Source organism: Cnephaeus nilssonii, assembly GCF_951640355.1.
Source record: "Cnephaeus nilssonii genome assembly, chromosome: 4".
NCBI lineage: Eukaryota > Metazoa > Chordata > Mammalia > Chiroptera > Vespertilionidae > Cnephaeus > Cnephaeus nilssonii.
Window position 1 is genome coordinate 85993961 of NC_137075.1, and position 27869 is coordinate 86021829.

The 27869-nt window shown below is 48.2% G+C and overlaps 1 protein-coding gene across 3 annotated transcripts in view; it reads right to left on the reverse strand.

Moving 5' to 3' along the window:
• DPF3 (double PHD fingers 3) overlaps positions 1-27869 on the reverse strand; it is a gene marked incomplete at its 5' end in the record, with an annotated part of 250104 nt that overhangs the window by 105829 nt on the left and 116406 nt on the right. For all 3 annotated transcript variants that reach the window (XR_013813379.1, XM_079767944.1, XM_079767945.1), the window contains 2 exons: positions 2930-3057; positions 19008-19115. Coding sequence is in view for 2 of the 3 variants with exons in the window: in XM_079767944.1 (XP_079624070.1) it covers positions 2930-3057; positions 19008-19115 (236 nt within the window). The remainder of the gene's footprint in view (positions 1-2929; positions 3058-19007; positions 19116-27869) is intronic.

Below are 27869 nucleotides of genomic sequence, written 5' to 3' on the forward strand. Positions count from 1 at the left end.
GGTCCTGAAATGCAACATTCTATTTGTTTACTTGCTTTCTGTCTACATGTCACACCAGAATATAAGGTCTCTCATAGTGGTTTATCTCTTTCCCTGGAACCTAGCACAGTGCCTGCTCAGAGGAGGCACGGAATAAACTTTGGTCGAATGAATGAATGAATGAAAAATAATAACAAAACTGTCCCTTTACTACATATGTACTTAAAATAGCAAAGCCAATAAAAACATGTAAATTTACTTGGCTTATGGTCCTGGTTTCAGCTCCTAGCACAGTAGATGGTAGCCCAATGCTCTGTACATAGTCGACATTTGGTTTATAATAGGGAGGGATGATGGTGATGATGATGATGAGTCCACAGTAACAACCCATAGATTAGCTCAGTGCTGCCTGAGAACTAAACCCACCGCCAGCTGTAAAGGGCAAGAGCCACCAGACACTAGAGCATCAAGGCTTCTGGGCAATGGTTCTACCCCACTCACTGATTCAGGCACATTACACCAAATGAGCAAAAAGTACTCAAATGGGCAATACAGATGTGACAGATGTTGACTTCAGAGATCTGAAAGTCCAAAAATGGAGGGTAATACATGAATAGCAAAAAAAAAAAAAAACACACACACACAAAAAAAAACGGTACTAGAATACCCTAAATGCCAGAGGCAAGAGACTGTCCAGCTGTGGGGAGATGACCAAAGGCTTCATGGGGAAGGTGGCATTGGAGCCGAGCCTAAACGATGGGTGGGACTGGTGCACGTGGAGAAGGAAGAAAGGCACAGCGGACAAAGGACACAGCATGACCACAGGCACAGAGGGAAGAAGGCTGAAGAACAGAGCGGGGAAAGGAGTAGTGGGAAATAAGCCTGAAATCCAGGTTAGGAGCAGAGAGAAGAGGCCCCGGAAGGACACACCCATCATTCTGGATTTATTTAGTAGGAAACGAAAGTGTTTTCACTGTTCTTCAGCAACGGGGTGGCACAAGAGGAACTGTTTTGGGATGAAAGATCGGCTCAGAAAGCAGGCAGTGCTGGAGAGGGAAAGGACTGGGGATGGGACTTGGGGGGATCTGCCCACTCAGGCACCGCTCATTAAATATTTTTAGTGTGTGCCCGGCACTGTCTGGGTGCTTGAGATATATTGTGAGCAAGACAGACAAAGACTCCTGCTCTTGAGGAGTTGACATTCTTTTGGAGGACAACAGAAAACAAACGAAGTACTAGACCGTGGTAAGAGCTGTGGAGGGAAGGAAAAGAAAAGCAGAACAGGAGAACGTGGGGAGTGCTGGGGAGGGGAGCAGGGCACAGAATGTGGTATTCCATACAGGGGCCAGTGGTCAGGATACATGCACCTCGGAGAAAAGAGGAGAGGAGATGGAAGCAAACACTTGAGGAAGGTGAGGGAGACAGATAACAGCTGCCAGCAGAGGAAACACCAGAGTGAAGCCAGGCGCAGGGTGTGCCCAGTGTGCGCCTTAGCAGCACACAGAGGCGGGTGCCTGGAGCAGAGTGAGAAAGGGAAGGGGATGCACAAGTCCGAGAGAGGTAGAGGGCCTTGACTTGCTCTGGGAGAACAGGAGCCCTTAAAGGGCCTTGAGCACAGGAATGACAGGATCCGACTTAAATGTTAAAATGAGCAGGGGGACCATTTAGAAAGCAGTCACAGCGGGTCAGACAGGAGATGGGAGCGGCTTGGGCCAGGGGAGCAGCAGTGGATGTGGCGGGAAGGGGCTATGCCCGGGGTGTATGTGGCGGGCACAGTGGGCGGGATTCCTGATGAATTGGAGGTTGGGTGGGAGAGGAAGACAGGCATGGAAGATCACTCCAAGGTGTGTCAGACAAATAAAAGTGACGGTTAATAAGGATCTGTACTAGGGCTGGGGCTCTGTGAGGTCGAGGAAGGAACAACCATAAGCCATGTTGTGACAACTAAATGGAAAAGACCTGGCCACTCATCTGAACACAGGGATGGTAGAAGTGACTAGACTCAACATTTTTTAAGACCTCACTCTGCTGGGCACATGCCAGGCCGGAGGGTGAGCAGTGAGCACAGCCACATATTCCCTGACTCGATGGAACTTAGACTGGAAGTACCATGGAGCACACAAAACATGCAGCTGTTACTGATTTAATTATAATGTTGATAAATTATTGTGTAAATATTAAATTGGATGTGAAATTAATAAATATATAAAATATCATAACATAAAACATTAAAATATAAATTTAATAGAAATGTGATTTTAATTGTATTTCATTATTCACATTATTATTTAATATTTGTATTAGTTAACATTATTACAACACTGTGCCAATCATTATATTCAACAATGGATTCAAGACAAATAGTTAAGGAATGGTCAGAGCACACCATTATACTAGTAATCTCGCTGGATGAGAGCCTGCCTAGTGTGAACACATGGGGACACCCACCCTGCCCGGAGGGTGACTCCTACACTGGCCTTGAGGGAGGCGTGGGAGGTGCTGAGGAAGAACTGAGGGGACTATAGCCCAGGAAGGAGCGTGAGGCGGGGCCGGCTGAGGCAGGGACTCACTTGGCACCAGCCAATGCCGACAACACTGAGGTTTTGAGCCTGGACTATGAACTGTTCGCTCCGCGGGGGGTGAGGACTCCATCTGTTTTGCTCACCACAGAGCCCCCAGGACTGGCACCATGCCGGTCATACAACAGGCCCCCAAGCTATATTTTGAGGACATAAACAAGTAGATCAAGGAAGAGAAACGGATTTGAGAGGAACAATGACTTCTTCCCAGAGACATGTTAAATCAGAAAAGAATGTGCAAGTTTCCCACAATGGTGCCATGAGGCAACTTGAGATGCAGCCCTGGCCCTTGAGAGGAGGACCCAAGCCGGTACTAGAGTCCCCAGTGATGCTCTGAGCGCGCCCTCCTCCCCCAGCGGGCACAGGAATACCTGTATTTCCTGGATGCTCTCCTCCTCTCTGGTGTCCACCTTCTTCTCAACCCCCTCGCCTCGGAGCAAGGCTTCTAGCGTGGTGCTCTCTGAGGTGAACCCATCCTTCTTCAGGGGCAGCTCTACTTCTGAAAAACAAGAACAGAAAAGCAGGGTCAGGCCACTAGAAGCAGGAGGGACAGGAGGGGCAGGCGATGGCCCTTGAGGGCACGCAGGAACCAGAGCTCCTGGGTAAGGCTCGAGGCCGCCTGTGCTCTCTCCTTCAAGTGGAGCAGGACAATGCAGTTAGGTCCAGCTTTTCTGGGTCCAGCTCACAATCCCTGGGTCCAGGTCGATTCCAGCCCTGCCTGCACCCTCAGAGACGGCAGAGGTAGAGCAGAAAGGGCGCCGGATGGATATGGGATCAGACAGCCTGGGTCTCAGTCCAGCTTCTGCCACTCTCCAGCCCTGGGACTTCGGGCAAAGCACTCAAGGACCCCACAGACCTTTTCTGCATCTACCAAGTGAGGATAACAGTGCCAAGCACCCCACATGGCCATTTTGTGGGGCAAAAATGTGCTCCTTTACATTTAAGTTCTTTGAAAACTCTAACGCGGTGCATCAATGCCAGCCTCACGTCTTATTATTCTCTCCCTCCAGCCCACCTCTCGTTTGGCAACTCGGTGACCTCCCCTCAGCCATGCTGGCTGCCAGCTCAGGTCTGCTCCATGAAAAGCTATTTCAACCTCAGAGGCTGTGCTTAAGAACTCACCAGGGAAGCGAAGGCCTGCAAAGCCAAGGGAAGAGAAAGAGCGAGGCCCGGATCCGCAGCTGGGAGCTGCAGTGTCCGCACACCAGGGCGTTTTTTCTGAAGACATCAGGAGTTTGATCGGCTACCTGGGGCTTGAGGTCATGGGGCCAGCTGAGCAGTGGCAGCCAGAGCCGGCCCTGCCCAGGAGAGAGACCAGAAAGAAGCTGAATCCCTTTCTCAGTGTGTCCCCCAAACTGCCAATAGCTCAAAGGAAGGTTTGCTTTTTTGTTGTTGTTTCATTAAAAACAGAAACTTCAGGTACAAGTGATCATATTTGGACTTACTACAAAATATTCCTCCAACCTCTCCTCGGATCCTGTGCCTCATGCCCACCCCTGACAATTAGATATGAGGTCCCTACTCTGTATCAGATAAAATGGGTGCAAGAATATGAGGGAATGGTGCCCTACAAAACAGGAAATGAATGGCCCGGTTGTACGGGGGGGGGGGGGGGGGGGGGGGTTGACAGATTAGTGTAGGGACTCTTCACAGAGGTGTGGGCAGACGAAGGGAACAAAAGGGAATGGTGAAACAGCCCAGGAGAGTTAACAGTGGGGAGTCATTATCACTGCTATTCCTGGAGGGACAGAGGGGAGTGTTTGCAAGAACCTGGAGGGGGCGCCACAGCAGAGCTCCCAGGCAGGAGCTGTGCTTGCAGCAGAGGAGCCTCCCTCCCTCTCTGCTGAGCTCTGGGGTCAGAGAGGTTCACAGCACGGAGGCATGGGGACACATAGCCCAGCCTCTCTCTCCTTCCATCCTCATCTTCCTGCCCTGCCCTCCCACTGGCCAGCCTCAACCAGAAGCCAGAGAGCAAGGGATCCATGTTGATGCAGCCCATGGCGGTCAACTTCCTGGAGCCCAGGATGGTGTACAAAGGGACAGAGAGTGGATATGGGGGAGCAAATGGAAATAACAAGCAAGACCAAGCCCTGCTTCCCTGGGCTCTGTTCTGACTCAAATGGAACTCTACCTACTCCTTCCACTCCTCCACCAAAACCAGCTGCAGGCTGACCAGTCCACAGGGAAGGGGCACTAAACAACCCATTAAAATGGAAGAAATACCTATCCATGGTGACCAGCCCCAGAAGAAAGTGGGAAGAAGGAACGGTATGTAACACCCCTTGCAAGACACGGTCTCTGGGATTTCTCTCACCGATAAAGGCAAGCAGAGGACCCAACTCCATCAAGAAGCGATGCCACCAAATCAACCACCTCTGACACTCATCCATCCATCTCGTCATGCACCAATTACGTACCAGGCACTGCCATGTGACAACTGCTGTGCCGGAACTGGGTACACAGGAGGGGAGCCAAACAAAGACAGTCCTGGCCTTCAGGTAGTTTACAATCAAAAGAGGTAGATACTAAACACTAAATCCAAAATAAACATGCAATTACAAACTGTAATAAGAGCTTTGGAGGAAGCCAACAGAGTGAGATGTGAAGGAAGAATAGGTGGGGGTCTGTTTAGATCACAGGATCAGGGAAGGCCTGTGTGAAGTTACATTGAAGATGAGTGTCAGAAAAAGTCAACTGTCTGCTTTAACGAGTTGAGTGTACAACTTCAGAGCCTGCTCTGATGACATATTATTCTTCCTCCCAAGTCAGAGAAGGCTTCCAAATGCCAGGTCTAAAACAATTAAAGTGTGCCACCTCATGTCCTATCCAAGGACAAAAGAGAACAGCTGTTCACTATCCTTCAAACTTATAATAATCATTCATATCTATATATTTTGAAGTTCATATTTTAGTATCCCCTTAGTCTTCTCAACACTAAATAAACCCTACTTCCAGAATAGTACATTTTGAGCTGGAAAAAAACCTTATAGATCATCTGTTTTAATCATCTCATTTTATAAATGAGTCACTTGAGAGGCTCAGAGAAGTAATTTCATGTAAAGTAACACAGTAGGCCCAACTGGCATGGCTCAGTAGTTGAGTGTCGACCTATGAACCAGAAAGTCACAGTTTGATTCCCGGTCAGGGCACATGCCCCAGGTTGCAGGCTCGATCCCCAGTAGGGGTTGTGCAGGAGGCAGCCAATCAATGATTCTCATCATTGATGTTTCTCTCTCTCTCCCTCTCCCTTCCTATCTGAAATCAATAAAAATATATTTTTAAATAATAAAATAAAATAACACAGTAGGGCAAGAATGCAACCAAATCATCTTTTCTAGAGGCCAGTAAGATCATGACAAGAGCTCTACTTAATGCATCCTTCTTAGTAGTTTGCAGGCCCAGGCTGAGCCCTAATGACCCTAGTGGGTGTTGATATCTGTGTGTATATGCAGGGTGCTTGGCACACAGTAAACATTCCAAATGCGACAGCTGTCACTGCTACTTAATCCCCACCACCACCCAAGAGGAAAGTACAGTGATCCCATTTTATAGATGCAGACACTGCAGCTTAGGGAGGTGCAGAACTTGCTTAATATCACACAGCTGGTAAGGGATAAAGTCCAGCCTTGACCCCAATCTGCCTCCAGAACCCATTCACCTAATCTAATTGTACAGACTGTGCCTTGCTTCTCTTGAAAAGTCTTTCTCCAAACCTTTGTACATTTCCATTGCATTCCTAGGCTCTCTCCATAGTTTTCCTATTTTGAGATAAAAGGCAAATCTCTGCTGAGGTGGAGGGCAGGTTTGTGTCATGGCTCTGGGCTGTTCTAGCTGACATCCCCATGTGGTGTTCACCCTGTCACCACAGTACTGACCTCACACAGAATTTCTCAACTGAACTTCCTCTTCCTCCTTCTCCCTCGTACTCCCATGCTAAATATTCCTCCATCCTGCTTTCCTATAATTCAATCTATTCCCTTGGTCTTCTGGTCCTTTACCAGATGGGCACAGTAGAAGAATCAAGAGGGGAAAGAAAACCAAAATGGCAACACTGAAATGAGCTAGAAGGAACCTCAAATAGCATCTGAAGTCCAACCCCTTAAAGAGGAAAGTGGACACAGAGAGACTAAGGAGACTTTCCCAGGGTCACAGAGAAATATAGTGGCATCATTCTTGCCTAACTGTCGAGATATTTCATTGGCTCCTAGAAGTTCTGCTTTCAGACAGCCCTGGAGTCAAACCCTAGCCTGGCCATATATTGGCTAGTTACGTAAACCTCAGAGTTTCCATTTTCTTTTGTGTTAAATGGGTATGATCACACTATTTCACAGTATTGGTGTGAGAATTAACAAGTTAATACACCACATAAAGAAACTGCTCACTTGCCTGCCTCATCGCCCCTAACCACTCTGCCTACCTGCCTCATCGCCCCTAACTGCCTCTGCCTCAGCCCCCGCCGCCGCAGCTTTGTCTGGAAGTACATCCGAAATGACATCCAGAAGTTCATTCAGCTGTCTGGTCTAATTAGCATATTATGCTTTTATTATTATAGATATGCATTACCTGGACACAGACAATAGGGTGTGAAGGCCTGGGACGGGGTGGGAACCAGGTGGAGAGGGGCAATGAGGGACATCTGTAATAATCTCAACAATAAAGATTAAAAAATAAATAAATAAAAAGTAAAAAGCATCCCAGCTGGCATGGCTCAGTGGTTGAACATCGATCTATGAACCAGAAGATCACAGTATAATTCCCAGTGGGGGCGAGGGGGACGCATTATGCAGGAAGCAGCTGATCAATGGGTGTTTTTTCATCATTGATGTCTCTCTCTCTCTCTCTCTCTCTCTCTCTCTCTCTCTCTCTCTCTTTCTCTCCCTTTCTCTCTGAAATCAATAATTTAAAAAAAAATAGTAAAGAGCAACAGATGCAATTAATTTTAATAATACATTTTCTCTAACTGAATATATATAAATTTTATCATTTCAACATGTAATCAATATAAAAATATTAATGCAATATTTTGCATTATTTTATTTGCATTGTCTTCAAAATCTGGTGTGTTTTATACATATAGCACATCTCAATTCATATTTGCCACATTTCTAGTATTCAGTAGGCACATGTAGATAGTGACTATTGTATTAGGGCAGGTTGGTAGCCATTAAAAGTAATGTTTGCTATGATTTGCTTTCAAAAAACAGGAAAAACATTAAATATAGTTCTTAATGTTGGCTGCTTAATACCTGGTCAACTGCCATTCTAAGACAGCATTCTAGCTGACCTCTGGCAAACCCTGGTTTCAAAGCACTATGGGTAAGGCTCGCAAGGTCAGAGTAACATGCTAATAACCAGGGCCTCCCAGCAAACAAGCACAGGGTACATTCTCTGGCCCTGACCACAGGAGGTCCAGACTGAAGGGGAAAGAAGATAATAGGCCCAAGCTTTTGCACAATGTGTGTCCAGACATGCTCCCTGTTGAAATCCCTGAGGGATTTCATTGATTCCGTTTTATCCGAATACACCTCATCTAGATGTAGGATTTAGTCATTCTTTAAAAGTGTACTCAATTAGAATTTCACACAAATGTAGGGACCACATAACCTGATAGGAGCCATCAAACCTTTAACATTGAAAGAAAATGGTCCAAAACACACTCATAATTCATCTTTAAATTAGCCTGATTTTATACACATGGATATAAACCCACGGATCGTTACTTTCTCCAGAGCGGCAGCAGCTGTCACCCAAGCCAGCCGCCTCCCTGGGCCCCCGTAAGCAGCTCTGCCTCCACTTCTAATTGGGAACAGAGATACTCCTTGGGTGACTTCCAGCACGATCCATCACACCAGAGACAGCTTCTGTGCAAACCGAAGCAAATCGGTTTCCAAATAAGAAAAAACCTCTTAGACAAACAAGGATTGAAGCACCAAAAGTCTTTAAAAAAAGAAGAAGAAGAAGAAGAAGAAAGAAGATAAAATCACAAATAAAGGCAAAGAAAGAAAAAATCACTAGCGAAGAGCAATGGCCTGCTTCTCCCCAGGGCTGTGGACAGGGTGGACAGGGCAGCGCCCTCTTGGATGGAGATCAAAGCCACAAGCTTTGGACACAGGTGCCCCAAGCCTACCACCCAATACACCAAAAGCAAAGCTTCCACTGGGTTGTTGGAGCCACCGAGCTCATTAACAGCAAGCAGGCAAGATGAGCCCGAAAGTACAACATGGGAGCACAGTGAGTAATTAAATCCCAGGTCATTTAAAAATGCACACACGCCTGGATGTCACAGGCTCATGGAGCTTCTGACTCCTCATGCGTTGTTGTTGGGGTTTTTTTGTTTTGTTTTGTTTTGTTTTTGTTTTTTTGGTGTGTGTTTTTTGGCTCAGGATGGAGGACTGAAAACCTGCAAGTCATATATGGATTATAATAAAATATGCCACATAAAAAACAGATTAAGACAGTTCTTCTTTGGGGAAATATACAAAGAGAGGAGCTGTCTGTTAGCTGTCGAGTTTGCAAGAGATACCATCTTTCGGGAGGCTGTGTTCTGCCAACAGACAGACTGCCCCGAGGGAAATTGCAGTGAAACACCCGACAAGGCACATCCATCCTTCCATCCATCACGAGCTCTCGGCGAGGCAGGGGCCTGGAGGTAGAGTTATGGTGCAAAAGGGAGGGAGAAATCCCACAGACAATGGCAGACAATCCTCCTGCTACATCCTGAGTGCTCAGATTTTTTTTTTAACCTGCCTCTAGTTTTTCTTTAAAAATACAAATGTGCAGTTTTCTCTCTGGGTGCTTATTATTTCGAGGAGTTAAACTCATCATATTTCCTTGGGTTTATTATACATCAACGTACACCAAGGAGCAAGGAGCTTAGGAATCATTCCTTCATTTATCCCCATCAGACTCATGGGGGGAGGGGAGGATATTGTTATCTCACCCCACAGGGGAAGAGATTGGGGGGAGCCAAAGACCTGATTTCCTGAGATGGTGGCAGGCCCAGGAATCCATCTGCTCATTCCTCAGGGGTGCCATTTTCTTGGCTGCCGTTGACTCCCTGTTTTGTGATTCATAAAGCTCAAAATAGATAAGGTTCACATTGAGGACCCATCACCCAGACTGCACCCTTCAGGCCCTTGTAATTGTGTGTTCAGGAATCCCAGAATAGCCCAGCCAGCATGGCTCAGTGGTTGAACTTCGACCTATGAAACAGGAGGTCACGGTTTGATTCCCTTCAGAGCACATGCCCGGGTTGCAGGCTCGAGCCCCAGTGTGGGGCGTGCAGGAGGCAGCAGATCAATGATTCTCTCTCATCAGTGATGTTTCTATCTCTCTTTCCCTCTCCCTTCCTCTCTGAAATCAATAAAAAAAAATTTTTTTTCAAGAATCTGAGAATATCCACACAACAGGAGGGTTGATCATTCCCCCAAATGGCCTCTGGCTCCCACAACCTGCTGTACCTACCCCACACACACACTCGTAAGCCAACACAGAGGCCAGAATCACAGATAAGCATCCCCCCACCCCTGAGACACAGAAAAACACCCACACAGTTAAAGGAAGCTCACCACCGTGCTGGCCACCACACCATGCCAGGGCAGCTTAGCAGCACGGGAGGACAGGAAGGATGATGGGATGGATTGAGTGCTGAAATAGGTGAAGAGAACACAGATAACTGGAAAGTGCAAGAGGCCCCTCTCGGGTAAAATGTCGGCCCTAGTGCCCTAAACACACACGTGGCCTTGATCTCATCTGTAGAACTGGGAGAACAAAGCCCACTTCCTGCTGTTGTTATGGGGCAGGTAAGATCATGGATACTAGAGAGTGCTGGGCACAGGGGGCGAGCTCAATTACTATGAGCTCCCTGCCTTTCGTCTACTAAAGTCTCCCTCTCCTTGCACTTCTCCACAAACTCCTCAACCGCTGACACTCTCAGAGCCTGAGAGACAGTGGGGCACACCTTTCCACCCCACCCCGGCCTGGGCCCGGAGAGAATGGAAGCAAAGAGGCTGAGTCCATAGCCCACAGAGGACAGAGGAGGCCGAGGAGGAGGCCGAGCTCGAAGGCTGAGGTGCCGGCCCAGCTTCAATTCCAGGGAGGGCATTGGCCTGCAGATTCGGAAATCATGGCAGAACCACATAGAGGATGCCTTGCTCTATTCTTTCACTTGACAAATAATTATTAAACGTTTACTATGTACCAGACGCTTTGCTAGGTGCTAGAGACACAGCTGTGAACATAAGAGACAAAAACTCCTGCTTCATAGATGGTATATTCTAATGGGGGAGAAAAAAATACCCAAAATAAGCATTCAAGGCCACGGAGCCATCAGTGCCAAGGCTCATCTTCCTGGAGCACGGTGAGCCAGGGGAAGAGGAGCCCCGCTCAGAGTCAGGGGCGCCGTGAAGGGCGGTGAGGGCCCTGTGAGAAAGCTGGCTTCTGCTCCGAGTGCGATCAGAGGCCACTGGAGGTCTCAAGCAAAGAGTGACATGATAATGCTTGCATTTTACCAGGATCGATAACTGACGGGAGGTGAGGGCAGAAGTGGGGAAACAGCAGTTACTGCAGTGCTGAGTGTGGAGCCGGACCAGCGAGCCAAGCTTGGTGCTTAGGTGAGGTCGGTTCATGACAGAGATAAGCCTCGTCTTCATGCACTTGCATCCTGGTCGGCAGACACATCCAGAGGCAGTACGTACTGAGGTACAGTGCCCTGGCCCCCGAGCAGCAGGCATCCCACAGAGTGAACAGAATGAAGGCCAGGCGTAGGGGCCAGGTGCCCAGTGCTCAGAAGAAGGTGGACCAGCCGAGGCCAAGGACAGAAGAAAAGACTCAGCCAGGCGGGTATTGCCTCGCACACTATGGTGTTAATAAAAGCAGGGAAGTCTTGCCCAGTTTATCTATGTGCCCTGGGCAATAGATGCCAAAGAGCTGAGCTCTGGGATGCAAGGCGGGAGCTAGTGCAAGCTATGGTTCTGTTCCAGGTGAATCAATCCCATAGCCAGACGCCAGAGTTCCTCTCCTCAGAGCAGAACACAACGGACTTGGAAAAGACTCCAAGGCAGAACGCATTCCCACTCTGGGCCGGATCGCGCGCACCCTTCCAGCTGGGCAGGGATCTCCCTCAACAAGTGCACCCTCGGTGCTGGGGACAGGGACGGTATGGCAGAGGCCCCCTCGGCCGCCCAGCAGTGCACACCGAGAGGGCATCCCCGTGCCTCCTCACACTTGCCACGCCCTCAGCTCCACCATCCACATGACTCTCAGAACAACCCTGTGAAGTGAGCAGAGCAGCTGCCATGCTGCATTTTACAAATGAAGAAACGGAGAGGTTAGGTAACGGCCAAAACCACACAGCCGGTGGATGGAGGGGTCTGAACTTGAACCCAGACCTTGGGATCCCTGTTTGATGTATTTTCCCCCCGCAGAGCACAGCTATAGTGCCTACCAAAGAGAGGCAAGATGCAACGCTGGGACAGGCCCCGCAGGCCAGGCTGGACACTGGATGGGAAGGCAAGGCCAGCTGCTGCAGGCTGCTCCCCTCTGGCTCCGTCTCCCTCATCTGCGGAATGGGATGATGAGAGCTAAGCCGTGATCTTCAAGCCTGAGATCAAACAACGGACACCTTTCTTCCCTTCATTCCTTTGATAAATCTTTACTGTCCACCTACTATGTGCCAAGCCTATGTTCTGATGAAAAAAATGGGTGCACCTCTGCCTTCCAAGCGTGTGCCTGCCAGGGCCAAGGCAGCGCGGGCTGTCCCCAGACCCAGCTCCTTCCCCGAGACGGCCAGGAAGGTTTAAAAAAGCCACGAACAGTCATGGCATGAAGCAGGGGCTGCAGTGGCCTCCCACCTGTCTCCAGCTCTCACACTCAGGAGGCCAACAAGAGCTGAAGAAGCTGCAGGCCCCCAGGATGGATGGCTGGCTGCAGGCTCTGACACTGCAGGAAAGAGATAAATGACTGGTCATTTCCCCCTGATGCACTTGAAGGCATCCATTCTCCCAGACTACCAAGCTCAGACACCCCCCAGCCCCCCACAGAGACCGATAAGCACTGACAGATGGGGTGGGAGCTGGAACGTCCTTTCCCCTCGGAAGGACACAGCCAGACTCCTCTGCGAGCCAGGAGAAGGTCACGTTGTCCACGGGCTCACACCTGGCTAGGGGCTCCACCGGTCTCTTCATTCGCCTCCCCCAGCTCACCCACCTCAGCCTGCCTCATCCCTGTGAGGAGCACACGGCGGGGGGTGGTGGGGGAGGCCAGGGGGCAGAGGCAGCCGGCTGACAGGCTCATCAATCTCTGGCTACACGCTTGGCACATCGGCACTCCTTAAGTTGTTCCCGGACTGGGAGGGTGCCGGAGGAGCCAGGGGGACTGTCTTGAGAAGAAGAGAAATCACGCCGAACATCCGAGAGCAAACCGTGGAACAAGCCTGGAGACTATTAAAATGTGGGCCATGTACAAAAGCAGTGGGGAACTAATTAAGATGCAGGATTTTCAAAAGCTGGGGAAGTTGGCCGCAGCCTGCTCCCATCTGTAGAGCTCTGGCAGTTGTGGGCTGTGGGGACAGCACCCTAGGCGAGCGAGCAGGCCTCTCCACCCCTGCCCAGCAGCCGGGGCTCGGGCTCTCTGTCGGGATCACTCCCGTGGGGGACAGCCCTCGGAGGGTCCCTGTGACCTGTGGTTGGCCGGCTATGGCACCCTCTGCTCTTGAGCACCCCAGGCTGCCGTCTCCTCATGGTCCCTGCCCTGCTGTCCATGGTCCCGCAACAATGTGTGGTGGGGCGATTCCCTTGGTCATTCATCCCCAGTCATTGAGTGGCTGCCAAAGAAAACCATGAGAAAGAACCAGAACTCTATTCCTGGCTGCCTTCCCTCCCGTCACCCTCGGAATTTGGCAGGGGTGGCCGAGAGCCGTGCTTGCTCCCCAAGAGCAGAGAGGTTTACAAGGCCGCAGGTACATTTCGGGAGCAGAATGAACGTCTGTTGTAAAAGCCCTATTGGTCTGAGAACAACAGCACGGATGTGTGGAGGGTCCTGGAGCAGCATGGAGCCAGTTCCAACAGGCTTCCCCTCGGGTTCCTTCCTCAGCTTCCCCGCTGTGTCCCCTGGGAAATTAACTTCCTAATTCTGTGCCACAGTTTCCCAACCTCTGCGACAAAGATAAAATCTGCCCTAGACCATGGGGACCAGCAAGTCCAGGGTTGGAAGAGGCTAAATTGATCTAAGCTGATGATCCGAGCGTTTAATCCAGAGGGATACAAGTAGAAGTTTGTTCCCAGCCTTTTTCGTTTCTTCATTCAAAAAAAAATAAAAAATAAAAGACAGAGAGGGGAAGTAGGGGGAGTTGAAGGCCTCTTTTCTCATCAGCTGGCTTTTGCCCAACATCTGTCCTGCTTCAGGGCCTTCTGGTGGATATTCACTATCCACCTTTCTCTCCTGCCAGCTCGGCTCCCCCTTCCCAAGGACAGAGCTCCATTTCTGGGGGAAAGGTCCAAGGGCGCGCTCTCGGGCACCAGGCCCCTGGCCCAAGTCTTCCTGTTGCATGAATTGTGGCGGCTGCACCAGGAGACACCTTGCAGTCGCCTCTGCAGCCAAGTGCAAGCTGCAGAGAACACTGAACTCCATTGTCAGTCAGTGGGGAGAAATAATGTCGTGTGTGTTGTCCTTCAGGCGCCCAGGCAAGTAGGAGGTTGCGAGATATTTATTCAAGACTGATTGGAGGGGTGGTGTTAGGCGTGAGAAACGCATAGGTTCAGGGACATTGAGAAGGCTTTCAAATGCCAAAGAGCTCTCCCTAGCTCTCAGCCCCGTCCCACCCCCACACAGACACGTTTTTATCTTCAGCAAATAGTAAAGACACATAGGTGGGATGGAATGTTCACAGTGAGGGAGATGGGATGAGGACAGCAGGACTGGGGTGAACTCCATCGCTGTCTAATTTAGCCCGAGAACAAATAACAGCAGCGATCGGCTCTCCACTCCCGACCCTGCAATGTCTACTCAGCACCCACGATCTCTGTGCTTCGGGAGGCTGAACCAGGAGGGGGTGGTCTGCAGCCCTGTCCTCAGACCTTCTCCAAGGTCCCTCAAGATTCCTGAATATGCACCCCCTCTCCCTTGCCCTGACTTGGTTCCCAGTCAGAGCTGTCTTGGGGTGAAGGACAACTCTGACCCATGTGACACCCTGGCTTTTCTGCTGAAAGCTGCCTGCCCCTGGCTAGACTCAGGCAAGGAAACAAAGGGAGACCGGAGGGACAAGCTGGGTGTTGGCATGATAAATTGCTGGTGGCACCCCCTCATTCTCTGTGGAAAGGTCTGACATGGAAGGAAACTCATGCCTTGAGACAATGTTGCTCCAGGCCAGTGCCCCCTGTCTCTCACAAATCAGGAGAATGCCTCTCCCTCCCCCCAAGGAGGGTGCTGATGGTGGAGCCCAAGGGAGGCTCCAAGAGTCAGAGACGTAACTAGATTCTTAGGGCTTGTCCAGGGGGGCTCGGGAGAGCCCACACTAGGAGGCTGGAAGGGAAGAGAGAGAAGAGGAAGAGCATTATAGGGGCTGGGGGTGGAGGAGTGCCAAGGGTGGGTTGGTTCATTCGTGGGTTTCTTTCAACATAAATTCAAATAAATGTAAAGAGATTCAGTCCAGGATGAACAAATCAGTTATCGATTTTCAGCAAGGTTTGCCCATAATGTTGCAATTTGCTTTTTATCTTTCCACTTGACAATAGATCTCAGACATCTTTCCATTCCATTCCTTTATAAGACAAAACAGTATTCCATTTTATGAATGTGCTATAGTATTTAAGCAGTGTCCTATCAATGGACCTTCTGGTTGTTTCCATTCTTTGTTGTTATCATTACAAACAATGTCACAAAGAACAACCTTCTACCTTGTTACTACATATTTACTTAGAGGATAAATTCCTAGCAGCAGAATTTCTAGGTCAAAGGGCATGTGGTTTTTAAATACTGACAGGTTCTATGCATTGATCTTCAGAAAGGTTACTCCCAATTCCACTGCAGTGGGTAAAAGAGAGCACCCCCGTCAAGGTGGGCACTATCTTTCCAGACAGGGCCCTCCCCCAGGACTCCGGGCATCTCAGGGGCCGGGCCTTTACTGGCTGAGTCCAGGCACAGCCCCCTCAGCTTCTGCCCAAGCATGAGGGAGAGGCCAAGGAAAGCTTTCTAATGATCACAGATACACACAGTGTGCTGGTGGCCACTTGGCCACAGCAAACCCTAGGGTTCACCTTTTCCCTCCCGCACAGTCATGGCAGGCCCAGGGATGGGGCAGTCCAGAGCCAGCTGTAACCCCAGCTGCCCATAGTCTGCGCTGGGAGGCCAGTGTGCCCAACGTAAATGTCCGTACGGGGAAGGACCAGACACTCCTAAGTAGCTTCTTGCCTCAGTCCCACTAACAGTGAGACCTGGTTCTCAGATATGTGAGCAGCACAGTAAGCTCTCCTTAGCTCTGTCTGCAGCCTGACTTCCCCGGCCTGTAAAATGGGCTTATTTACCCTGTCCTTCCCTCTCTGCCTCCCAGGGCCAGGACCAATGAAGTGACATAAATGAAAAGGCTTTGTAAGGGGCTTTGTAAAGTAGTGTGCTTTTCAGACACTGGTGACATAATGATGATGAGTCCATCAGATCGCCCCATCCCCTGGGTAGCAGTGGTTGGTGGGCCGGACATAAACCCAGCCAGCTCAGTTGTTGAAGGAGACTTGCCTTTCTGCTGGGTGTGGCTGAGCACTGAGTCTGGGGCTGCTGCTGGCTACCTTGCCTGCCGCATGAAGAGAAGAGTGTTTGCTGGAAGGAAACACAGAGCCCTCACTATGAAGCTTGAGCCCCAGGATTCAGCTAAGCCTGAAACTAGTGAACTCTGAGATCTACTGTTACATGAACCAATTTCCCTTTTTCAATAGAGGCTAGTTTGATTTGAAAGTATGACATCTCTGACTAAAGGAATCCAACTATCTCTTGGGTGCATTTTAATAATTAATTTTTTTATATAAACAAGGATTTTAGGGGGAAAAGCTTTGTTCAAGTTTCTTTTAAAATACTTCTCAGCAGCATGAGAAAGCAGAAAAAGCATTGAACAGAGAAATCAAGCAACGTGGATTCTCTGCTGTTTCCCACAGGAATTGCTGTGTGACTTTGCGCAAAGTCTCCTAACCTGTCTGGACCTCAATAAAACAAGGAATTGGAGTTAATGATGTCTGAGGTATTTTACAGTGCTAAATTTCTTTGGTTCTATAAAAGACACTTACTATATATCTATATATATCTATATCTATATATATATATATAGATATAGATATATATATATATATATATATACACACACACACATACATATATATACTGAGTGGCCAGATTATGATCTCTAATATATATATTAGAGGCCCGGTGCATGAATTCGTGCATGGATGGGGTCCGGCCAGCCTGGCCAGAGGGAGGGGACATGGGCAGTTGGCCAGCCTGCCTATTGGTCGAACTCCTGGTCGAGGGGACAATTTGCATATTAGCCTTTTATTATATAGGATATACACTGAGTGGCCGGATTATTATGCATTCAGAGATCATAATAATCGGGTCACTCAGTATATATATACACCGTATTTTCCGGCGTATAAGACAACTGGGCGTATAAGATTTTCCTGGGCTAAAAAGTTGTCTTATATGCCGGAAAATACGGTAATTGATTTTTAGGCTGTAACCAAGACTCACAATTGTTAAATCATCCATACTTCCGTATTTTCCGACGTATAAGACGACTTTGTAACCCAGGAAAATCTTATACGCCCAGTCATCTTATACGCCGGAAAATACAGTATATATATACATATATGTGTGTGTGTGTGTGTGTGTGTGTGTGTGTGTGTGTGTGTCTCCATCCATCCATCCATCCTTGGGTGAGGATTAAAAAATAAAATGCAGCTTCTGACCCAGCAGGTCTGGGGTGAGGCCCAGATTCTTCATCTCTGCCAGGCTCCCAGGTGATGCCTGTGCTGGTCAAAACCATATGCTGAGTGTAGTTCTAGAACCACACTGACCAAAATGGGCACCACTATCCCCTTGTGGCCAGCGAAGCACTTGTATGTGGCTAGTCCACAATAAAAGGGACTGAAAGTATAAAATACACACAGGCATTCAAAAACAATACCAAAAAAAAAGGAAAATGTCACATTTATAATTTCTATATTGATGACATGCTGAAATGATCATATTTTTATATTTTGGGTGAAATAGAATCTATCAGTAAAATTAACTGCACCTGTTTCTTTTTCCTGTTTTTAATATGGCTACTAGAAAATGTAAAATGACACCTGTGGCTTGCGTTATATTTCTACTGGATTGTGCCACTCCAAGACACTTGGCTTTCCTACAACCTGCCGGGGGGTTGGGGGGTGGAACCACCTCAGTCATTACCCTTGAGTGTATGCAAGGGTCTGTAAATTGTGCAAGGCCATTTGAGAGGTTGGATGAAGTGCATTGAAGAATACAGTATAGCCCCCTCCCTCCCATCCCTAGCAAATAACACCTGTACACAGGTAATGCCTAGGTTGAAGCAAACAGTCAAAGCAGGCCTAACCATGGAACTGCGAGTGAAAACATTCTGAACAACTCTAAGTAGAGGTTTTGCAGAGAAAACACAACCTAAGAGGTCAGGGTGAAAAGGCAGGGGTGAGGCTGGGTCTGCATGGCGTTAGTGGCAGGGGGACGAAATATGTCAGTTCTGCATTTGCTCTACTTGACAGCACAGTTCTCACCCCCCTGAGTCATGTTCCAGCCCCAGCACCCCCAAAACCAGAGGTTCCCTTAAAGCGAAGTCCCAGGGCAATCACTTGCCTTGCTGCAACCAGACATAGGTCTGAAGATGGCCATCTAGTCAGAAGTACAATAAAAGGTCAGGAAGCAGGCAAGACTACCAACCCATTCCTTCTGCCAGGCACAAAGCCATCAGCATCACCTATAGGCTAATGTTTTGCTCAAACTCTTCCAATTCCATGTCCAAGATGGTTCTATCTGAGTGAATGGCCCTTTCATGTAAGATGCTCCAAAAGTTCACCCACAGTAAGGGTGGGGAAGGGTACACAACACACCCTCCTTCTTAGGAACACAAGGTTTCTTTACTTGAAGCCACAGGAAGGTATTTACCTGGCCCTAAGAGCCGCAGCTCCTCCTGCTCTGTGGGAACGTGGTTCATCCTGGGCCCATTCCCACCCTGCACCTGCACAAGACACCAGAGGGGAGGGAAGCTCTGGTGGACACATGGACATGTTGATATGTGAGAGCAGGCACACCTTTGAACATCACGTGGGCACGTTGGCGCTCCTGGAAAACTCGGCGTTACAGACAAAGGAGCAAAGCCGCCTTGTCCTGGGCCAGCCCAGCGCTCCCCACCTCTCCCATCACGGGCCCACCCACGCTCCAGACAAGACTGACCAGGTTTGATTTCCAGCAGCCGCAGCTTTGGATCCTCAGGAGGGTGCAATCTTCTCTTCTTCCGCCAGCAGCGCGCAGGGTATGTGTACAGCTGGCCCGGAGCAAGGCCTGCGGACAGAGACAGTGTAAAGATTAAAGGCTCCGGGCTGGAAGGGGGCTAGGAAACCACGCTGTCTAACCCTCTCACTCACAGGGAGAGAAGCCCAGAGTGGTGAAGTGACTTGTCAAGGTCACACAGCTGATAGGTGGTCGAGCTGAGGTAGAATCCAGGTCATCTGACCCTAAAGCCCTTGCTCTGTCTACTCCGCCATGCTGTCTCAGTGAGCCCAGGCCAGAAAGAGCCATCACTGTTACCAAAACCAGTTCTCTTTTCCTGGCCTGGGGAGAGGCCAGAGGGACCTGTGGATCTATGGGCCATAAGAGGGACCTCTCCAGATTCACAGTCACCAGTGTTTCCAAAGCAATGGATCTCAGCTACTGCCCATCGACTAGCCCTCTGTGCAAGTCAAGCAAGTTCCCTTCAAGATGGAGCAGCAGAAGTCAGTCTGCCTATGGGTGGTCAGCCCAGATTAGAAAACACTGCAAGGAAACAGGATCAAGGAGCCAGACCTCCTACCTACTGGCTTCCTCCACCCAGTTAGCTGCTGGCAGCTAGCTGAAGCCAAAGGGAGCCCTGTGCAACCTCCATAAGAATATAGGCCTGCTCTGGTGACCAGGGTGCCTGCAAAGCCAGCAAACCTGTATTTCCCCACCTACCTGCCTGGGTCTTACAGAACAAAATGGGCAAGAGTCCTATGGCTGGGCTTATGCAGCCATTGTCTCCCAATAAGATTCTCCATTTAAATTGGCCTTTGGCACCAAAGTTCCACACCAGCATCATCTGTCATGCCAAGTAACACATGAGGAGCCTTCTTGCTCATTAGGCAACACTCTTGTGGCTCCTCTGACACATAGAGTGGCAGCCAGAAGCCTTGGAGGACCATGGACTCCCCACACTAGACCATGGTCTATTTATTCCCAGAGAAAAGAGCAAGGGGTAGAGGCTGAGGGGTGAGGGAGAAGGGCTTGAGACTGGTTAGGTGATCTGCAGACTAAAAAGACTACGTGATGCACCCCAAAATAAACCAGCCAACTAACCCAACCCTGCTAGAGTGAAAAGACTGGCCAGGAAAGGGACTTTGTCTTGTCCCTGTCAGAACCCCCAGAACCAGAACTGAACCTGACACACTGAACTATCAAACTAAATTTTTGCTGAATGAGTTAATGAACGAGTATGTTCCAGCTTTACTTTAATTGGGGTCACAATTCAGTCCTCTGTAGATAAATATGACACATGACAACTGTTAGATGCAGGTAACTTCACATGAGAGGGTCCCTTCCTAAATCTAGAACCATGGGGTTCAGACAACATCAGGAATATATTCCCATGTGTCTGCCATTTGAGGGTCTTTAGAAGTTAAACGGGCCTGGCTGGAGTGGCTCAGTTGGTTGAGCGTCGTCCTGTGCACCAAAAGGTTGCCAGTTTAATTCCTAGTCAGGGCACACACCTGGGTTGAGGGTTCAGTACCCAGTCGAGGTGTGTACGGAACCAATGGATGTTCCTCTCCCACATCTAGGCTTCTCTCTCACATCTAGGTGTCTCTCTCTCTCACTCGCTCTCTCTCGCTCGCTCACTCTCTGTATGTGTCTGTCTCAGCATGTCCTCAGGTGAGAATGTGGAGAAAAAAAAATGTTAAGAGGGACACTGGCTTCATTTTTTGCCCTTTGCAGGAAAAAAAAAAAAAAAGTCAATAGAAATGTCTGCTATATACCCATTTATTCATTTTTCATTTTTACTAGTCATCGCTACCCGTTTTTCAGTTTGGGTTCAAATCAGAGGCACCTATTCCAGCACTAAAGGAACCAAATTTTTCAAATTCTCTTTATGAGCTAAGTTTTACTTTTAATCACCAAACTGCTCCCACAGGCTGCAAGGCTATGAAGAAGTTGGAGGTCCCTAACCCTCCTCCTCTTGATGCTTAGAAACCAGTAAGGTGATGGAGCCTGGTGTTATGAGCTAAGGGCTTGTCATATACAAGAGTCATCCTAATACTTAATACTTGATTTTGTTGATAACTTCACGGCCTTCTGTACAGTAGGATCCTGAAGTTCTGAGCTCCCTGCACTCTGGGAATCAGACTTGTGCTAATGTATAGATGACCAAATTAATCAAATAAAGTAAGATTGCTCTACTTCCCCTGGAGGTCCATTTTTTACCACTCTTTGAGGGAGGGCATCACTGGGGAATAATTCGATGTTTCTGGTGTGGTTTAGTCCCGGACCATATCATCTCTGACCCTGTAATTCCTGAATGGGCATACTAATTCTTTTTTTTTTATTATTGATTTTTTACAGAGGAAAGGAGAGGGATAGAAAGCTAGAAACATCGATGAGAGAGAAACATCGACCAGCTGCCTCCTGCACATCCCCCACTGGGGACGTGCCCGCAACCAATGTACATGCCCTTGACCGGAATCGAACCTGGGACCTTTCAGTCCGCAGACCGACGCTCTATCCACTGAGCCAAACCGGTTTCGGCTAATTCTTGGTCCCTTACAAAAGTTTTGGCCACCTCTTGGGCTGGTGTATCCAGTGAAGGCCAAGTACATGGGCTGACCTGCTACTCCCTGTTCCAGAACTAGTCCCACCAATCCCCACTCCACTTCGGTCAGAAGCTCTTAATCCAAACTAAAACCAAAGTCACCTGAAGAACTTCTTAATAACATCAATAGCCAAAATTCATGCCAGACCTACCCAATCCAAATGTAGGTAGGTGGGGAGATTGGGCCATTTACTTTTTTAAAAAACCTTATAGATGGTTCCAATGTCTGAACGAGAACTCTGGATGTTTAAGCATCATCTAGTTACTGCCTGGACGTCCTCTCTGATGTACTAAGACTGGTTGAATGACCTTCTCTGTTGGATCCCAATATTCCCTGTGTTTCCCCCAAGATATTGTCATCAATTGCCTGCTTACTGGACTGTCTCCCCTACTAGTTTTATAAGACTTAGGATGGCAGGAACTATGTCCATCTTGAGTATCCCCAGTGCTTTGCACAGTGCCTGGCAGGAACTTCAAGAAATACTTATCAAATAAATTCAACCAGAAATGAACCAGACTCAGAAATACAGAAAGTGAATGACATTGCCCCTGCTGTTCCTGACTCCAAGAGACTCATCTACCCACAACCAAACTATCCAAAAGGGACCCCAGGAGGTGGGTTCAGAATTGAACCCCGACCCACCCCAGCATGGTAGTCTCCGTACCTTAGACTCTATCCCACAGGCTGTTTCATGGTATTTCCAACCTGACCAAATACATACGAGTGAGAAGGAACTGGTCCAGACCAATACTTTCAAAAGGTCTAAGTGACAAGAGGTCAAAATTGTCAAGATTTTTCCAGGTCCTATGCCCTCCTTGAGAATGTGGTCACTGCACTTTTTGGTCAGCAGCAACAGGCAGCCCCAGACCACTCAGCCTGTAGCTGCAGGCCCACTCGCCTGGGAGGGTCTATTTTAGTAAGCGGTTTGAATGTCCAGAAGAGGGGACACTTTTTATTTCATTCTTTCACTTTCCCTGATGGGTTAGAGAAGCTCCGCAGTGCAGAGGAAGAGCACATGAGTCCTTGCACCACCATTCTCTGTCACCTTGAGAAATGTCACACTTTTCTTAGACTGTCTCCTCACCTGTAAGATAAGGGTGCTAACAGCACCTACCTTATAACGACTGTCATGGGGATTCGCTTATATTCAAGAAGCAGCTCTTTATCATCATGAAGACTTATACAAATGTCAGTTAGTAATTATTCTGAGTTAGCTGACTTAAACGAGTCTGGACTCCATGCCCACGTGACATCACAAGGCCTCCCACCCCCGTGTCCATGCTGCTCTTTGCTTCTATAGCCACGAGAATGGAAACAGGCCTCCCTTGAGGTCTCTTTTGACTCCACCTCATCTCAACAGGCATATAACCCCAACAATTCTCTGGGGGCTCCTGTCCCCATTCCTCACCCTCCTCCATAGGCTGACAGGCACCAGGGTGCCTTTATAGGGTCAATGCATTCAGCCCCGGAGTTCCACTTATAAAGGGATGAACAGAGCCCCGTGAGAGTTATGTTGTTTATCTCATTAGAACAGGAGGCACATAACTCAAAGCCCATGTGTGTGGTAGGTGGAGGAAGGAGGAGGGGAAGGCAAAAGGAGGGCGGAGTCACTGCTGCAGCCTGGGAAATTAAGCTGAAGGAGTCAGCCTGAGGCTGGGGGGATATGGAGGAAAGAAAAGGGAGACTAGAGGGCAGATCAGTCCTCCCTGGGAACCAAGGCCCTCCATTCACATACCCCACGAAGCAAACTGCTTTTCTGTTACTTTGAGGTGCAATGCCAGTTACAGCACACATTCGTGTGCAAGCATCTCACACACACACAGGAACTCACACACATGCTGGAGGGGTGGGGAAGAACTGGCTCCATAGAAAAATTTAGCAGGATCGACGATGCATCTATGATCAGCAGAGTCAGACAAATTGCTTGCTACCAGCATTGCCCAAGTTCAGCAGGTGGATACTTAGTGTCATAAGCATCTTTGAAAGCATGAACTATTAAGAACTCAGAAGATGAAGTGGGATAGAAAAGGGAAGGAAGGATGGGACACGAACAGAATTTTAAAAGATGAACTGTAATAACTTCCTTTACTCCCAACCAAAGCGGAGCGGTGACAGCTCCGGCCCACCCAGAGAAGGGCTCTCCCTGCAGCATCTCCCAGAGGTGCCAGACAAGAGGCTCCACCCCAGCCTCTGTTTCAAAAATCCTAGCTTTCGCCCTTTCATGAAGCATTCTATTGCACTCTTAAAGACTTTTCTGTTAGGAATATGCCTACCAATCTCATCCACCACTGGTAAGTATGCAAAATGGCACAACCCTATTAAGGAGAATTTGGCATATGTAGAAAAACTGTGTATGCATTTGCCCTTTGACCCAGCAATTCCATTTCTAGGAATATATATCACAGATTCACATGCAAAAATACAAAATGTGTGTTCACTGTAGTATTTTCCATACTAGAAAATGACTGGAAACAAGCCAATGTACATCTATAGGGACTTGGTTGAATAAACAACAGTATATCCACAAAAAGGACTACTATGAAGCTGTTGAGAAACAGAAAAAAAAAAGAGAGGGGGGTAAAGAGGGAAGTATACACTGCTATGGAATATACTGTTAAGTGAACACAGCAAGGTGGAAAATATGTGCTTAATATACTATCATTTATTTAACAGATGGGGATACACACACACACACACACACACACACACACACACACACATAAATATGTTGTATTTTTGCATAGTTTTTAATGTAAAGGTAAACAAAAAACTAAAAATAAAAAGTTACTTAGAAAGAGAGCACAGCAGCCCAGCTGGCGTGGCTCAGTGGTTGAGTGTCGACCTATTAACAGGAGGTCCCAGGTTCAATTCCCCGTCAGGGCATATGCCCAGGTTGTAGGCTCGATCCCCAGTGTGGGGTGTGCAGGAGGCAGCCTATCAATGATTCTCTCTTATCATTGATGTTTCTAGCTCTCTCTATCCCTCTCTCTTCTTCTCTGAAATCAATACAAATATACATTAAAAAAAAAGAGAGCACAGCAAAAAAATAGTGTCAAGAAATAGAAGAAAACATTGCCTATAGAAAGAGGAAAAAAACAAGGTAAAAGAATAGAGATAGACTTTCTCTGAATATACTATGCTTTATAGATTTGATTTAGAACAAATGTAAATATTTTATATGATTACAAAATAGTACTATCCTATATAATAAAAGCCTAATATGCTAAGTGTCCAGTCGGCCATTCAACCAACCAAAGCATAATCCTACCTAATAAAATGGTAATATGTAAATTACCATCACTCCGCTACGCCCACGATTGGGCCAGCGGGAGGCGCAGGGGGCGGGACTCGGGGTGGCCGGGGTAGCCGATTGGGACAGCGGGATGCTGAGCTCGCGTCGCCAGCGACGGCACGAGCTCAGCGTCTGCGCCATGGCTGTGCTGTGGAACAGAAGGGGCCTCTGGGGCAGCGAGCTCAAGTCCCACCGGCCACAGACCATCAAAAGCGGGGGAGCTGGGTGCCTGTCTGCTCCGGCACAAGGCCTTTCAGAAGCCTCCGCCGAGCCGGAGGCTTCTAAAAGGCCTGGTGCACCAGCGGACAGGCACCCAGCTCCCCCGCGATCGAAAGCGAAAGCATGGGAGCTGAGTGCCTGTCCACTCCAGCACCAGCAGACAGGCACCCAGCTCCCCCACGATCGAAAGCGAAAGCATGTAGGGGACCCTACACATGCATGATTCAATCATGCACTGGGCCTCTAGTATGCTAATGATATGCTAAGACCGCTCACTATGATGTGCACTGACCACCAGGGGGCAGACAATTGACCAGTTGATCAGTCACTATGATGTGCACTGACCTCCAGGGGGCAGACGCTCAGACTGGTATGTTAGCTTGCTGTTGGGGTCCTACTGATCTGGACTGAGCAAGATGGGCCAGACATGCCCTGGAGCCCTCCCGCAGTCCCTCCTGGGCTCGCCAACCTCCCGTGTCCCTCCCCAGCCCTGATCGTGCACCGGTGGGGTCCCCCAGCCTGGCCTGCACCCTCTCGCAATCCGAGCTGAGGGATACCCCCGCAAAGTGCTTGAATTTCGTGTACAGGGCCTCTAGTATTAAAAAAAAAAAAAAAGGAGACATCTACTTTTGGCTAAGATGGAGTATCAGGGCTAGATTTACCCTCCCACCTGAAATAGAAGGAAAAAAAAAGAAAACAAAATTTTTTAAGATACTGGACATTAGGCAGTGAAGAACAATGATCCCCAAGACACTGGAAACAAACAATATGGACCCCATTACTGCCCAGCGTACTGCCTTGAGAGAGAGTATCCAGATTATAACACAGGGAAGAGGAACACAGGTGGAGCCCAGCAGTTGCACAGAGAAAGAGCTGCTGAGATCCACAGTGTCCCCTTTGTGTATTCCGCTCAGTACTGATCAGTGCATGGTTGTGAAGAAACTACTCAATTCTGAGGAAAGAACCATCTGGTAAGAATAGAAGTAACAGTGCTTGGTGTGTACAGGGGCAGGAAATAGTCTGTTCCCACCAGCAAGTTGCAAAAACCTCATGATTCACAGATTACTGGGTAGAGTACGGAGAAGGGTACTGCCTCACTAATGGAGAATAATTAGTTTAGCCCTAAACTAAGCACTGCTCTAGTTCTACATAAGAAATCTTAAAAGCAAGTCAAAAAAGTATCAAACAGTTTCCAAGTAACTTAACTGTCACAAAACAAAGCTCCAGAACACTTACAGGAATACAATACAATACACCCAACAAGGTAAAATTCACAAAGTCTGGCATCCAATCCAAAATTACAGGCATGTAAAGAAGGTGGAACATCCTATCTAATAAAGAGGGAATAGAGAGATCAACCAAAGGACTTGTGTGCATGCATATGAGCCTAACCAGTAGTTAAGGACCACAGGGGGGTGGGGGCATGCGTGGGGAGGGGTGTGGGATGGGAATGGGGGGATGAGGACAAATATGTGATACCTTAATCAATAAAGAAATTAAAAATAAATAAATAAAAATAAAAATATTCCAATCTTAAAAAAAGGGAATATGCTAATTGACCCTCACACCATCACGGAGAAGGCAGCACCCACAGCCAATAAGGAGGGAATATGCTAACTGACTGCCCCGCCTTCAAAGATGGCAGCACCCACAGCCAATAAGGAGGGAATATGCTAATTGACTACCTCGCCCTCAAAGATGGTGGTGCCCAGTCCCCTCAGCCCCGCCGGGGTGGCAGGTGCGCGGAAAGGCCAAGCCCACCCCCAGGTGGGCCCAGCCACTCCGCGCACCTGCCTCCAGAGTCCCCCAGTCCCCTCAGCCTCCCAGCCACCCAGGGCCGGCGGAGGCTTGCACTGCTGGCAGTGGCAGCAGCAGAGGTGTGATGGGGGCATCGCCTTCCCCTGATCGCCGGGTCGCCTCCCGCCCTTGAGGGCTCCTGGACTGTGAGAGGAGGCAGGCTGGGCTGAGGGACCCTCTCTCCAGTGCATGAATTTTCATGCACCAGGCCCCTAGTATGATCTATATATAATGAGGGGAAAAAATCAATTGAAACGTACATAAAACTGCAATTGATGTTAGAACTAGCAGCAATAACTTTAAAAGTTATTATTTTTTTCATATGTTCAAAAGTTTAGAAAAAACAGTATTTTTTAAAAGACTCAAACTTGCCCTAGCCGGCTTGGCTCAGTGGATAGAGCGTCAGCCTGCGGACTGAAGGGTCCCAGGTTCGATTCCGGCCAAGGGCACATGCCTGGGTTGCAGGCTCGGTCCCCAGTAGGGGGCGTGCAGGAGGCAGCTGATCAATGATTCTCATCATTGATGTTTCTATCTCTCTCTCTCCTTCTCCCTTCCTCTCTGAAATCAATAAAGAAATATATAAAAAAAAAAGACTCAAACTTAACTTCTAGAAATGAAAACTACAATGTATGAGATAAAAAACATACTGGATGGGATTAATGTCAATTTAAACATTGCCAAATAAAGGATTAGTATACTTGAAAACATAGCAATAGAAACTATCCAAAGTAAAACCCATAGGGAAAGAGAGTATTTTAAAAATAAGAGCATAGTGAGCTGTGGAACAACTTAAAACAGTCTAATATATGTATGGTTTCCAAAGTGGGAGGAATAAAAATATGTGTAGAAATAATGGCTGGACATTTTCAAAATTTGGTAAAAACTATAAATGTATAGCTCCAAGAAGCTCAA